This window comes from Pholis gunnellus (assembly GCF_910591455.1).
Source record: "Pholis gunnellus genome assembly, chromosome: 11".
Lineage (NCBI taxonomy): Eukaryota > Metazoa > Chordata > Actinopteri > Perciformes > Pholidae > Pholis > Pholis gunnellus.
The window spans coordinates 5556600-5571802 of NC_136538.1; the positions used below are offsets into that span (position 1 = coordinate 5556600).

The window sequence follows — 15203 nt, forward strand, 5'->3', positions numbered from 1 at the left end:
ACTGGTAGCTCTGGAGAGTCTGGGCACCAGGTGGTTCCTGCACCTTGCATCACTAGTGGAGGCAGACCTGTGATCAGACCTGCCCACGGCTCTGCGTCAAGCAGTGTCCTCCGTCCTCTCACAGCCAAATCTGGGGCAGCACCTCATGGTCTGGAGGTTTAAGAGGTGAGACTAAGCCACCTGGATCTCTGGGCCCCTGTTGTCTACACGTATCAGAATGCACATGCCCCCTCCCGTTAGAGGGATTATTCGACTCGTTGACTGGTGCCAGATGAAGGGCCTCGCTCCACCTTGCTGCTCCCTTGAGGATATCTTGTCTATCCTGCAGGTTGTTTTTGACAGTCGTCGTGATGTATCCACCTTGGGGGTGGTTGCTGCAGGAATTAGAGTTTGTGTACTACATTCGGTCAAATTTTGCAGCATGCAAGCTAGCATGCTTTCCTGGCTATTCTGACCCACAATCCTTTGCACAGCAGATTTATAAGCAAGAAGGTCAAAGTTCAAGGTCCCATGTAATGAGGAAGCAGTATGTCCCAGTTGAATGCAGACTGCATGCATTAGTATACTTTGTAAGGAGGCTGCAGTGTGTCCTAAAAGTAAAAAAAAAGAAAAAGTAAATGATTTAGAACTCAGCTTAAGACTGATACGTGGGTAAATTGTCCCGCCCCAACAGGTTCAACCAGATCCACAAAGTGGAGTGAAGAATAAAAACACTCTCAAGTCAGACTCTGTTGTCTTAGTGAATGTATTTATTCAAGATAAACTCTACACAACAAGTTTCTGCGTGATCATCTGTTCCCTACTAGTCTACATATACAAGAAGACAAAGTGACAAAGAGGGGCGTGCATGGATCCTCTTAACTATCTGGTCCAAACAACAGAATCCAGTCTGTTGTCAAAGCAACTCTTTACAAGTTAAAATTAATTTTTCACAGATGCTGAGTTTGATCTTGAAAGACTTGTGTTTGAGCTGTGAGGAGGTTTCTGTTCACAATATTTGATTATGTGAACGCAGCTCAGACTGAGACTCATTCCAACCAGTCAGACTGGATACTTCGATGGTGATGTGAGGACACACCCTCTCTCTGATGAAGAATAATAAGCTGCGTCACATCACTTCGTCTAATAGAAGTTGAAGTTGAAGTGAAGCACGAAGCTCCTTTTCTACACAGACCTGCTGAGGACCGAAGAGAGCTGCACGCTGATGAAGTTCATGGCTAAAAGTTCAGTAAGTGGAGCTGTGATTGGTTGAAATGACGTGGCTGATTGTTGTGAACGTGTGATTGTTTATAGCTGCTTTCAAACACAAACGTCAGCTGGGAAACAAGATGGCTGCCTGTGTGAGCAGGTGGAGAGAAGCTGCTGTTAGTTTGAATGTTGAAGTCCAGATGAAGAGTTGCTTTGAATGATGACACTGTGATGAAGAAGATGAGTTCAGTCTGATCTATCTGGGGTCTGTCAGGACTGTACTGTTGTGGAGCACTAGGACCCAGCAGGGACCAGAGAGCTCACCTGGGCCTTTGTTCCTGCACTGAAACACACCTGAGAGACTCTCTGTTTGCTCTCACCTGCTGCTTTCAATCCTTTAAGTCCTCAAAGCTTCATTTTCATTTCTTCATCTGCTTTGCAACAGATTTTGTCCCATTTTGATAGTTTGAATGTGTTTGTGTTTTCTTTAGTGTTCAGTTTTTCTCTCATTGATCACCAGGTTGTAGTCAACCTGTTACTAACTGATCAAATGGTGATGTGAACAATCCATTAAATGAAAGCTTCCACATGTTCCCATATAGCCATAGTGACCACAGTGTTTTCTATGAGGACACTGACATGTAATTTACTGTCCTTTGTTTTACTGACTTCTGGACACTGAAGGGAGATCATGAGGAGAAACAGCACAGCTCCATTTGTTGGAGGTTGATGAACAATATTCAACTTGTAAAACACTGTAAATGTATAGGATGAGCATTATTTAAAATGAAGTATTTTGAGATTGTTAACGGGGTTTAAAAGAAGGTAAAGTGAAGTTTGTTTTATCTTCAGAAATCTAAACTTTAACAGACAGATGTTGGAGATAACAAATAACCAAAGTTCAGTTTGTGAAATTCAATATGTAGTATTCTCTTACATCTTTACATGTTTTCTAATATTGGCCAAATTAATTTGGTCCAGAATTGGGTTGTAGATTAACAGAGTAGGTATTTACAACCAATATCTGTATTTAATGGTATTTTATTGTTGAAGAATATAATATCTTTAATGGGAACTGTTTGAAAACGTTTGCAAAATTTTATTTTTCAAAGTGTGCACATTTATCAGCAGGTTGTAGTCGGCCTTTTATTGATTTGTAGTCGGCCTGTTATTGATTTAAATCTGAGACACTTTTTTTCTTTCTATATAGTTCCTGAGCAGTCATTTTGATAGCAAGTTTCCTCCTGTGCTTAAAGTTTTCACTGTAAAAACAACTCAAGTCACAATTATATTGAGTTACTTTCCTGTCTTTATTTGAGAGCATTTATTTTGCAATTTGAGAGCATGTTCAAGGTGACAGTTTCCCTTTGAGCCACCAGAGGGCGACAGAATGTTCTGACTAAATATTAAGCTGATGTGATTCATTCTCTAGGGGGAGTTCACTAAAGTTCAACACCTAGAAATAGCAACAAAAAAACCCACAAGAAATGTATACATTAAAAATGGCCGACTTCCGGTTGGGTTTAGAGCAGGGGTCTTCAACGTTTTTTAGGCCAAGGACCCCCAAACTGATAGAGGGATGGAGCAGAGAACCCTGACTATATATATTGTATACAATTTTGTTTTATATTAAACTGGGCTTAGTGCCATGTAGAAACATACCTTGTTATTGTGCATTCAATACTAAGCTTTTCAAATAATACACAGGTTCATATATTCATGTTTTTATTTTAAACATGTGCAAGGTACAGTGAGTAGGGTGGCCGTGCCACTGACATTTTGAAACATATCTTGTCAACCGATACCAATGCCAATATCAACATTGCCTGTCAATTGCATGATAATCATGCATACAAGCTATTCAAATTGACGTTTTTATTTTAAACATAATTGTGGAAAAATGAGTGACGGCCTATTAGTGCCACTGCCATGAATAAACATACCTGTTATCTTGCATACAATACAGAACTATTAAAATAATGGAAAGATTCATGTTTTTTGGTCGAGTTACAAAACGATCCATTTTCGTTCATAACAATGTCCATACACTTGGCATAATATACTGGCCACAGTAGTTGGCTGTTGTGGATAGGAGCTGCAGTGTTTTAGCCAGGAATATCTTGCAAACATGATTGCACAAGGATTCGTGGGTGAAGTAAGTGTCTTTCTTTTCAAATATATATTGCAGTGTCTGGGATCTTAGGGTACATGCCAAGTCTCTTAATTGTCATTTCCTCGCTCGAACCGGAAGTTGTTCTGCGCCGCCATATTGACGGCCGCCCCAAAGCTCTTATTTAGTTCTGAGTAGCGAGGATCGAGGATGGGGGAGGGATCTCCGAGGAGCCATGAGCGAGGAACCACGAGAACAGACTTCCAGGAAGTGTTTTAACGGCCGACACGCCCCCTCATTGTGCATCAGTTATGTGATTGGACGCTGCAGCCGATCGGACTGACTGACGGAGTTTAACACCAGATTGAAGACAGATCAGATTAAACTCTAGTTTATATTTGATTAGTTTTCTAATTCATCGTCTGGTTTAAATATATATTCATTGTAGTCCGAACAACAAAAGGACCACAAACAACTTTCTTCATTTATTAGAAAGATTTGTCTTTTCATGATCTGATATTTCCCTCAATAACTTTTATTATGGAAACAATTAAAGTCAGAGAGCTGGAGAGACGAAACACTTTTTACATCATTTATCATCATTTCATTCAGTCACGTGAGGCTGATCATTCCTGAGTATTTGATGAGTTATATAATTGAAGAGAAACAATAATCATATTCTGGGTTATGTAATAATGACGCCAGTCACAATTTCAAAACGTACCGATGCAAATAAGTCATAAATAAGACGATCGCATTCCGCCGGTAGAAATCGATGCTGTGCTTATAAACATTACACAGACACAGTGTGTTAACACTACAGAGAGAAAACACCTATACAGTCATTATTACTGTGTGTCTTTATTAGTTATTAGTATTATTAGTTACTAATATTAATTACAGTGATCATGTGAACAGACACAAACTTCTCAAAAGTCTCTCCAGCTGTTAAAGCCGACTGACAGCTGATCGGCCGCCGTCATCAGAAACAGACGTCGCTTCACATGACGCAACTGAGGAAAGGACATCTCATGTCTCTTAAAATATATTTCCCCGTTTCGTCTCTCCTCGCATGGTTTCCTTGCGTCTCTCCATGCATCCCTGGTGGGAGGGACTAAGACGCAAGGAAAGGAGCCAAGTGAGGGAAACGGGGATGCAATTAAGAGACTTGGCATGTACCCTGTGTCCAGGCTAGTCTCCAGCTGTGAGTGAACCAGTGCCCAGCTTGAGAGACCTCCTGTGTTTCGCTGAATGTGTGCATTTTTGACTGAAAGATAACATCTTCTGCCTCCATTTATCCATTCGCTACAATATGTTGGATTCATGTTAATGTGTATTTAAAGACATTGAAATTTGTGGGGAAAAAAAGAAATGAAAAGAATAATAATTCATGACCCCCCTGTTGAAGACCTCTGATATTGTAGAAGATGAGTGAGTGCTGATGTGCTGATCAATGATTGGACTGATGCTTTCAGCTCTCATTGGTTCCTCTGCACATGAAGGTACAAAGAGATGTGAATTCAGCATCAGCTAACAAGGTGACATGACTGATTTTGGATTGTTGGACGAGCTGCTTCATGCTCTGACTGGATGTAGTAGACTTGGAAACAGAGGAACATTTCAAACGTTGAAGAGCTTTTCAAAGTCAGTCAAATAGAAGTGATAAGTGACGTCATCCCCGAAGACAGGCCAATAAAAAGCCACTTGAAGTGTCTTCCTCTAGTCTTCAAACAAGCCAAAAGACTAAAGAGCATTGTGAATGTCATTTCTTAGATATGACTTGGCAGCTCAAAGTGACAACAACATGGAAACTGTCCCATGAGTGTATTTAGTATAGAGGTGAATGAGCTGTGTGTGTTTGTCATGATGAAGAGAAATAATGTTGTTATGTTTGGGAGAAGGTGTGGACTCTGCTATGAATCAGTGTGAGGACAGAGAGGAGGGAGTCCCTCCTTCTAAAACCAGCCAGACCAAGGCTCAGAGGTGAGATGACCATCTCTAACTGTTCACACTTTTTACTGACACCGTCACAGAGGAGTTCACTCAGTTCATTATGTTTTATCACTGAGGTCAAAGTTACTGATGGTGTTGTACCAGACTTCAATATATTCAGAGGGGTTCCTAATATTCTGACCCTCAAACACAGCTCTCAGTAGAATGTAGTCCAATACAACAGCACCTTTAACTGAGTCAGTCTAATGTAGTCCAGTACAACAGCACCTTTAACTGAGTCAGTAGAATGTAGTCCATTACAACAACACCTTTAACTGAGTCAGTAGAATGTAGTCCAATACAACACCACCTTTAACTGAGTCAGTCTAATGTAGTCCATTACAACACCACCTTTAACTGAGTCAGTAGAATGTAGTCCATTACAACAACACCTTTAACTGAGTCAGTAGAATGTAGTCCAGTACAACACCACCTTTAACTGAGTCAGTCTAATGTAGTCCAGTACAACACCACCTTTAACTGAGTCAGTCTAATGTAGTCCAGTACAACACCACCTTTAACTGAGTCAGTCTAATGTAGTCCATTACAACACCACCTTTAACTGAGTCAGTCTAATGTAGTCCATTACAACACCACCTTTAACTGAGTCAGTAGAATGTAGTCCAGTACAACACCACCTTTAACTGTTACTTCAGTAATACACATAGAACTGATTTAACATATTTCTGATACAAAAAACGGAACATTATCATCTTTGTAAAGGTAGAATTTAGTGCAGCACTGCTTTATTGAATTGTTTTACAGATGTACCTAATAAAGTGGACACATGACATGTTTTTCTTCATTATTTTGTCAAGGACAAAGTTTATTCAATATGTACTAGTGTCAATACTGTCTTCGTTTCAGGATCCATCAGAGATCAGAATCTCCTGAACCTGGACCTGAACCCAGCTGTGTGTCCTTGAAGAGTAATGCATCCATGGAGCAGCCTCTTAATTTAAAAAAATCTTCTGATGGAAGGTAAGAATTTATAACTGACAATAAGGCATTTCTAACTTCTAACCATTCTAGTTATTGTCTGTGTTTAAAGATTTAAAATATATCTTCAGTTTTTCTACAACATGCACATTTTTCTGTGCTGTTTTTAACTTCTCACATGTTCAGACAGTCTCTCCTGAAGAAATTCATAGTGTCGACCACAGCTGTTCACATAAAAAGTGGCGTTAAGGGAATAAAACATAAAGAGAGCTGAGAGACAAGTTCAAACTCCGCCTACTTTCTCATCTGTGATGATTCATGTTTGAACTGAGACATTTTACTGGTTAGTGTCATTCTTTCATACTGGGAGCTGCCCAGTACAAACACTGACACTGAGACGCTCCACTGGAGCAGCTGGAGGTTCTGGGTGCCTTGCTCCAGTGCACTTCAGCAGTGTACAGTGAGGGAGGGAGAGCTACATGGAGGACTTGGGTAGAGCTGTTGGGACTAAACCAAACTGACTGGTGAAGAAAACAGTGAGCTGAAAGACTGAGCTGTTGATTCTCAGTGGGATCAGCAGGACTAGTAAACCTTTACCACTACAGGGACTCATCTCATCCACATCCAGATATCACTTCATGGACCTTTACCTTGTTTGTCTCTGTGTGGACGAACACAATGTGAGCTGATTCTTCATGATTCCTCCACAGAGAGGACCAAGAGAGCTCAGAGGTTCCCAGAGGTCAGTCTGCCCAGCAGCATCAAACACAGCTGGACTCCATATTTATGGTCTGTACATGGACAACTACTTTTACAGCTATTCTGTTCACAATCATCTCCATGCTGCACTTTTTAGACCAGTGGATTGTCAGTCTGTCCAACATCTGATGTTTGGTTCCATGGTTTTAGTTTGTGTCATTCATAGAATATTCTGTTGCAGCTGTTGGAGGAGAACATCTTCTCCTTTGTGAAGAACGAGCTGAAGAAGATCCAAAAGGTTGTGAGTTCAGATTACCCAGAATGCTTGGAGAGTCAGAAGGAGGACGATGAGCTGTTGGACGGTGAGGATGAAGAGCAGAGGAGGACCAGCAGAGAGGCATTTGTGAAGATCACACTGCACTTCCTGAGGAGAATGAAGCAGGAGGAGCTGGCTGACTGTCTGCAGAGCAGTAAGAGGATTTCTCTCAAGATTTAACATGCTGGATAAATGGGACGTTTAGTAATGTCTCAAGAGATGGACCAAAATATATTCATAGACTCATTCTTTGAGGAAATGACATGTTGAATTATATTCTTTGACTTATTGATCTTCTTTATTGTGTGTTCATTCAGGACTTGTTGCTGCAGTTTGTCAGCGTGAACTCAAATCTAACCTGAAGAAGAAGTTCCAGTGTGTGTTTGAGGGGATCGCTAAAGCAGGAAACCCAACCCTGCTGAATCAGATCTACACAGAGCTCTACATCACAGAGGGAGGGACTGCAGAGGTCAATGATGAACATGAGGTCAGACAGATTGAAACCGCATCCAGGAAACCACACAGACCAGAAACAACCATCAGGCAAGAAGACATCTTTAAACCGTTACCTGGAAGACAGGAACCAATCAGAACAGTGATGACAAAGGGAGTGGCTGGCATTGGAAAAACAGTCTTAACACAGAAGTTCACTCTGGACTGGGCTGAAGACAAAGCCAACCAGGACATACAATTCACATTTCCATTCACTTTCAGAGAGCTGAATGTGGTGAAAGAGAAAAAGTACAGCTTGGTGGAACTTGTTCATTACTTCTTCACTGAAACCAAAGAAGCAGGAATCTGCAGGTTTGAAGAGTTCCTGGTTTTGTTCATCTTTGACGGTCTGGATGAGTGTCGACTTCCTCTGGACTTCCACAACAATAAGATCCTGACTGATGTTACAGAATCCACCTCAGTGGATGTGCTGCTGACAAACCTCTTCAGGGGGAAACTGCTTCCCTCCGCTCGCCTCTGGATAACCACACGACCTGCAGCAGCCAATCAGATCCCTCCTGAGTGTGATGGCATGGTGACAGAGGTCAGAGGGTTCACTGACCCACAAAAGGAGGAGTACTTCAGGAAGAGATTCAAAGATGAGGAGCAGGCCAGCAGGATCATCTCCCACATCAAGACCTCACGAAGCCTCCACATCATGTGCCACATCCCAGTCTTCTGCTGGATCACTGCTACAGTTCTGGAGGATGTGTTGAAGACCAGAGAGGGAGGAGAGCTGCCCAAGACCCTGACTGAGATGTACATCCACTTCCTGGTGGTTCAGTCCAAACTGAAGAAGGTCAAGTATGATGGAGGAGCTGAGACAGATCCACACTGGAGTCCAGAGAGCAGGAAGACGACTGAGTCTCTGGGAAAACTGGCTTTTGATCAGCTGCAGAAAGGCAACCTGATCTTCTATGAATCCGACCTGACAGAGTGTGGCATCGACATCATAGCAGCCTCAGTGTACTCAGGAGTGTTCACACAGATCTTTAGAGAAGAGAAAGGACTGTACCAGGACAAGGTGTTCTGCTTCGTCCATCTGAGTGTTCAGGAGTTTCTGGCTGCTCTTCATGTCCATCTGACCTTCATTAACTCTGGTGTCAATCTACTGTCAGAAGACCAAACGACCTCCTGGTTTTCTAAAGTCCTTAGAGACAAACCTAAACCAAAGCATCTCTACCAGAGTGCCGTGGACAAGGCCTTACAGAGTCCAAATGGACACCTGGACTTGTTGCTCCGTTTCCTCCTGGGTCTTTCACTGCAGACCAATCAGACTCTCCTACGAGGTCTGCTGACACAGACAGAAAGTAGCTCACATACCAATAAGAGAACAGTCCAGTACATCAAGGAGAAGATCAGTGAGAATGTGGCTCCAGAAAAAAGCATCAATCTGTTCCACTGTCTGAATGAAGTGAATGATCGTTCTCTAGAGGAGGAGATCCAACAGTCCCTGAGTTCAGGACGTCTCTCCACAGATGAACTTTCTCCTGCTCAGTGGTCAGCTCTGGTCTTCATCTTACTGTCATCAGAAAAAGATCTGGACGTGTTTGACCTGAAGAAATACTCTGCTTCAGAGGAGGCTCTTCTGAGGCTGCTGCCAGTGGTCAAAGCCTCCAACAAAGCTCTGTAAGTACAGAGAGAGTTAGATTCATATATCATTACTTAAATTCTATCTTTTCTACTTATTGCTCATTTTTTCTTCATCATTTTCTCTTCAGACTGAGTGGCTGTAACCTTTCAGAGAGAAGCTGTGAAGCTCTGTCCTCAGTTCTCAGCTCCCAGTCCTCTAGTCTGAGAGAGCTGGACCTGAGTAACAACGACCTGCGGGATTCAGGAGTGAAGCTGCTGTCTCCTGGACTAGAGAGTCCAAAGAGTAAATTGGAAATTCTCAGGTCAGATCATGTTAGTTTGTCTGAAATGATTTAAATATGTTTCTAAACTATCAGCTCCATGCAGTGTAAACAGCCTCTCTCTTTCTCAATCTTTGAATTTGTTCATCAGGATTTCAGATTTCATGAACCCCTTTTTACCAGGAAATTAACCAGAACTATGGAACCAGAGGAACTAAACTAGTGACCAAAAGTCCTCTTTTGAATTTCTGTCAAATCATAAGAACCTTGTAGAACAGACACATTTTATTCACAGTGGATTAAATAACAATAACAGCGCTTGAAACACAATAAAACATCAGAGGGTCATCCTGTTGTTCCTCTTATTATTGCTATGTGATGTTATGTTTGATATAGTTAATGAATGAAAAGGAGAAAAGCAGAGGTGGAAAAGAGACTGAAAACTTGAATGTCTGTCTCTACAGTGACGATCTGCTGAAAGTTTGATGGTTGTTTATTTCTGCTTTAGAACCTAACCGACATGAAATAAGATTATGAAGTTCAATTTCTCTCCCTCACTCACTCACTCACTCACTCACTCACACACACAAACGAGTAAGGAAGACAACAGAAAAGTCCAACTTTGTATTTAACACTAATAAACAATGTTAAATATCCACCCCTCATCCTGATATTGATACTACAGTAGTTCCTGTCTACAGTAGAGTACAATGAACTGAATATTTATCTTGCTTTGAGTAGAAGAGCAAGAATTGTATTCACTTTCACTGAACAAATTATCTTTCTGATTGTACTTTAGTCCAGATTCATTATCAAAGAGAATTTCATTTGAACACAAATGTTATTTTTATTCTTGCTGATTGTTGTCTTTTCAGAATGAGTGTCTGTAACCTCTCAAAGAGAAGCTGTGAAGCTCTGTCCTCAGTTCTCAGCTCTCAGTCCTCTAGTCTGAGAGAGCTGGACCTGAGTAACAACGACCTGCGGGATTCAGGAGTACAGCTGCTGTCTGTTGGACTGGAGAGTCCAAACTGGACAATGGAAAATCTCAGGTCAGATCAAGTTAGTTTGTCTGAAATGATTTAAATGTGTTTCTAAACTATCAGCTCCATGCAGTGTAAACAGCCTCTCTCTTTCTCAATCTTTGAATTTGTTCATCAGGATTTCAGATTTCATGAACCCTTTTTTCACCAGGAAATTAACAACTATGGAACCAGAAGAACTAAACTCAGAGACTAAACTAGGGTCCAAAAGTCCTCTTTTGAATTTCCATCACATCATATGAACCTTGTAGAACAGACAAATTTCATACACAGTGGATTAATAAACAATGACAGCATTTGAAACACAGTTTTCATTCACGATACAACATCACAGGGTCATCCTATTCCTTTTATTTATGCTTTGTGATGTTATGTTTTATATAATTAATGAATGAAAAGGAGAAAAACAGAGGTGGAAAAGAGACTGAAAACTTGAATGTCTGTCTCTAAAGTGACGATCTGCTGAGAGTTTGATGGTTGTTTATTTATGCTTTAGAACGTAACCAACATGAAATTAGAATATGAAGTTTAATCTCTCTCTCTCTCTCTCCCTTAGAGAAGAACAGAAATAATTGTATCCACTTTCATTTAACAAATGATCTTTGTTCTTTCTGATTGTACTTTAGTCAAGACTCATAATTTTAAAACAAATGTTATTTTTCTTCTTGTTGATTGTTCTCTTCAGACTGAGTGGCTGTAACCTCTCAAAGAGAAGCTGTGAAGCTCTGTCCTCAGTTCTCAGCTCCCAGTCCTCTAGTCTGAGAGAGCTGGACCTGAGTAACAACGACCTGAAGGATTCAGGAGTAAAACTGCTGTCTCCTGGACTGGAGAGTCAACACTGTGAAATGAAAACTCTCAGGTCAGGATTCATCAATATTTTCCACTGATGACCACCTTAATCCTGATTTAGATTAATGGATAAACTCTTAACCTTCATATGATTGTGTCTCTGCTTGCATGCTTTTAAACCAATTGCGTTTATTTAGTTTCTAATATTTTCAAAGTATAAATTAAACAAATTTCAGTCTTTTTTTCTCACTCTGCTGTCACAACTTGAAATATCAGAGAGTTATCATTAATGCTGTCAGATTGTTGATGGACATTAGTGGGTGCTTGGTTGTGACTAGAAAACAATCAGTAACCATATTAATGTAACCCCACAGTATCTGACAGTATTGCAGTTAACTTCCAGCCCTCACAGTTCCCTTAGATTATGTGACATGTGTGTTGTTTTTTGTGTTTGTAGGCTGTCAGGCTGTCTGATCAAAGAGGAAGGCTGTGCTTCTCTGGCCTCAGCTCTGAGCTCCAACCCCTCCCATCTGAGAGAGCTGGACCTGAGCTACAATCATCCAGGAGACTCAGGAGTGAAGCTGCTGTCTGCTGGACTGAAGGATCCACACTGGAGACTGGAAACTCTCAGGTACAGCTCATTGAAGCACCAACAGCTGATTGTGGACATGGTGTGTCAGAGCCCAAAGAGGTTCATTTAGGACTGGACCAAAGTTATGGGGGGACACAGGCAGTGCTCTGTGGCTGCAGACAGACTTGAACTGTAATAATCCTGGGACAGAGGATGACAGAGCTAAAATAGAGAGAATATTCGACTTCCATTCATCAGGTGACACAAACACAAAGGCTCCTGATGAATCATCATGTTGATGTGTAACTGCTGGATGTGGAAGCAGCTGGTTGATATCATGTTAGACACAACTACTTTATAAGCTGATAATATTTCAGTGTTTACAGTTTGTTTTCACTGAACCACAAGTGGACAAAGAAATCAATTGATGCAGGTTTAAACATTTGATTTACTGACTGACTGGTAGAGGAAACTAAATGAATGATGATTGTCAATATAATACTGATAATAATATAATCAGTAAGTGAACATAATGAGCTGTCGTCATCTGCCAATCAGAAGAAGCTCCACTGAAGTAAAAGAGTATGAGCTGATCATGCTCCATGTGAACATGAATAACGAAGCTCTGTGTATGAGAGCGATGTAATGTCCATGTTTCCATGCTGTTCTGACCCCCCTCCTCCTTTCAGGCTGGAGCCTGCTGGAGTCCGATGGTTCAGACCAGGTCTGAGGAAGTGTAAGTGTGCTTTGAATTTGATTCATGAAAACAAAGCATCTTCAAACTGTGACATCACTCATTCACATCTCTGATGTCATCAAACAGATGATAGATTAATATCTGCAGCTGTATTGTGTCTTTTTCTCTCCATCAGATTCCTGTGAACTCACACTCAACACAAACACAGTACACAGAAAACTCAAACTGTCTGACAACAACAGGAAGGTGACATATGTGGAGGAGGATCAGTCGTATCCTGATCATCCAGACAGATTTGATGAGTGTGCTCAGCTGCTGTGTAGCACTGGTCTGACTAGTCGCTGTTACTGGGAGGTCGAGTGGAGCGGAGAGGTTGATATATCGGTGAGTTACAGAGGAATCAGAAGGAGAGGAGACAGTGAAGACTGTTGGTTTGGAATGAATGATCTGTCCTGGAGTCTGTTGTGCTCTGATGGTGGTTACTATGTCTATCATAATAAGACAAGAACATCCATCACCACCTCCTCCTCCTCTGGTAGAGTAGCAGTGTATGTGGACTGTCCTGCTGGCTCTCTGTCCTTCTACAGAGTCTCCTCTGACACACTGATCCACCTCCACACCTTCAACACCACATTCACTGAACCTCTTTATCCTGGGTTTGGGTTGAGGTTCTGGTCTGGTTCCTCAGTGTCTCTGTGTTCCTGCTAGAGAAACTTTCTCTCTGTTAAGTCTCTACAGGATCACACACAGCTGATGTTAGTTAGTACCAACCTGATCTCTCAGTGGTTGTAAATGCAGTTGGAGCAGGTGAGGGGTACCTGAGCTGGTCTGGACTCTGGGGGGGTTGAGAGCTCTCTGGGACTTGTGGTGTTGCAGATGGATGTCTGAAAGAGCTGAACGAGGTCCATGTAATTACCTGAAATGATCTGTTGTCTGAGAGAAGCTGTGTAACATGTTTTAGTGCGTGTATAAAACTGAACTTTGTTGTCTTGAAAAATGTGTTTGTGTGAAGAAAAACCTACGAATGTCAAACAAGAGTCTTTCTGGATCAAATTCAGCACCTGTGGAAAAAGAATCACAACTTGTAAAGAGTTGTTTTGATTTGAACAAACTAAATTCATCATTTTTGATCATCTTGTAACAAATTAACAAACTTTGATTAGTGACGTTTTGGATGATTCTAGATAATAAACCACATCATGTCAAAGCAAAAATTTCCAAATCCATCACAACACTGCAGAAAATGAAGCATTTGTTAAATCCAGCTTCATTCTTCACATTATATTGTTCACTTTTACTTCATTCATCACTGGCTGTGTGCTATTTTGGGGAAACTCATAGAAACAAATCAAAAGAGAGACAAAGGAAGTTTGAACCAAACTACTGATCAAGAACCAACTCATCTGTTTATTCAATGAAAATATATTATAATTTGTAATCTTTCATGATTTTACTTTTCATTCTTTGATTAGTATTTTTACTGATCATGTGTTCATTTAATGATGATAATGTTTAAGTGATTTTCATTCATGTATTAATGTGTGATCATATATCCTTTTATAATCACGAATGGTTAAGATGAGTAAATGAGATAATCTTGGTTTAACATACTTTGCTCTGATCTTTGTCAGACTCAGCATAGGAAACAGGATGTAAGTGCAGATGCTGTAACCATGGTAACTGTTTAGGAGACATCCTGACTGATGTTCCACCAGGAAGACCAGACAGGAACCTGAGAAATACGTGTTAACTTAAAGAAGTCTGTCATGAATTATAAGACTACGTAAACAGCTTCATCCAATGATTTACTTATGTTTAGTTGTCGACCATATATGGACCAGGAGGTTAAAGATGCTCCAAGTAAAAAGGTAGAAATAGGAGGAGACAACGAAAAATCAGGACTTGGCTTTTTTAGGCTTCTTTTCAGGCTTCTGGTTTGGAGTCTTTTTGACAAGGCTTATTGTTGATCTTCACTTTTGATGTTTTTGACATTTTATCTTTTATTTTATTTACTTTTTACATCATTTGTTTTTGTCACCTTTAATCTTTTTATTGTATGAACCAAATAAAACCGGTTTGTATTTTGTACATTCCAACCTAAGTCCAGTCTGAGGGTGTCTGTGTAGTCTCCATAAGGTAAGAGAGCTCTTCTCTTGGTAGAGGCTGACAGCAGTGAATGATTGGATATGAATATGAATAACAGATCTGCTACAAACTTAGGTTAAATTGTGTTGTTCAATATTATGTGATTTATTAACTGGGTTGGCTCAGATTGTTTTGATGCCTTGCTGGTTGATGATGCTTGGTGTTGCATGTGATTACAGGATTTAGACATTAGCTGTTGTGTTTTTGGTGAAACACTAGGGGTCAGACTTGCATCTAATCGTTTATCAGGGTATCGTTTAGGCAGTGAGACTGTACACCTTTTCATTGGCTTTAGTATAGTAGAGATAGTGTCACATTAGTCTGACGTCAAACAGATAAAAGATTCAATAATCTGCAGCTTTTCACTCTGAA

The 15203-nt window shown here is 40.7% G+C and overlaps 1 protein-coding gene across 1 annotated transcript; it reads left to right on the forward strand.

Annotated features, from left to right (window-relative positions):
• Positions 1-1119: 1119 nt before the first annotated feature.
• LOC306703178 (uncharacterized protein) lies at positions 1120-14601 on the forward strand. The gene is made up of 11 exons (XM_079169049.1): positions 1120-5281; positions 6158-6271; positions 6940-7018; positions 7170-7398; positions 7562-9365; positions 9458-9631; positions 10465-10638; positions 11315-11488; positions 11876-12049; positions 12679-12725; positions 12862-14601. The coding sequence occupies exons 1-11, from the start codon at positions 5178-5180 to the stop codon at positions 13392-13394; spliced, it is 3606 nt and encodes a 1201-aa protein (XP_079025175.1). The 5' UTR covers positions 1120-5177; the 3' UTR covers positions 13395-14601.
• The last annotated feature ends 602 nt before the right edge of the window (positions 14602-15203 follow it).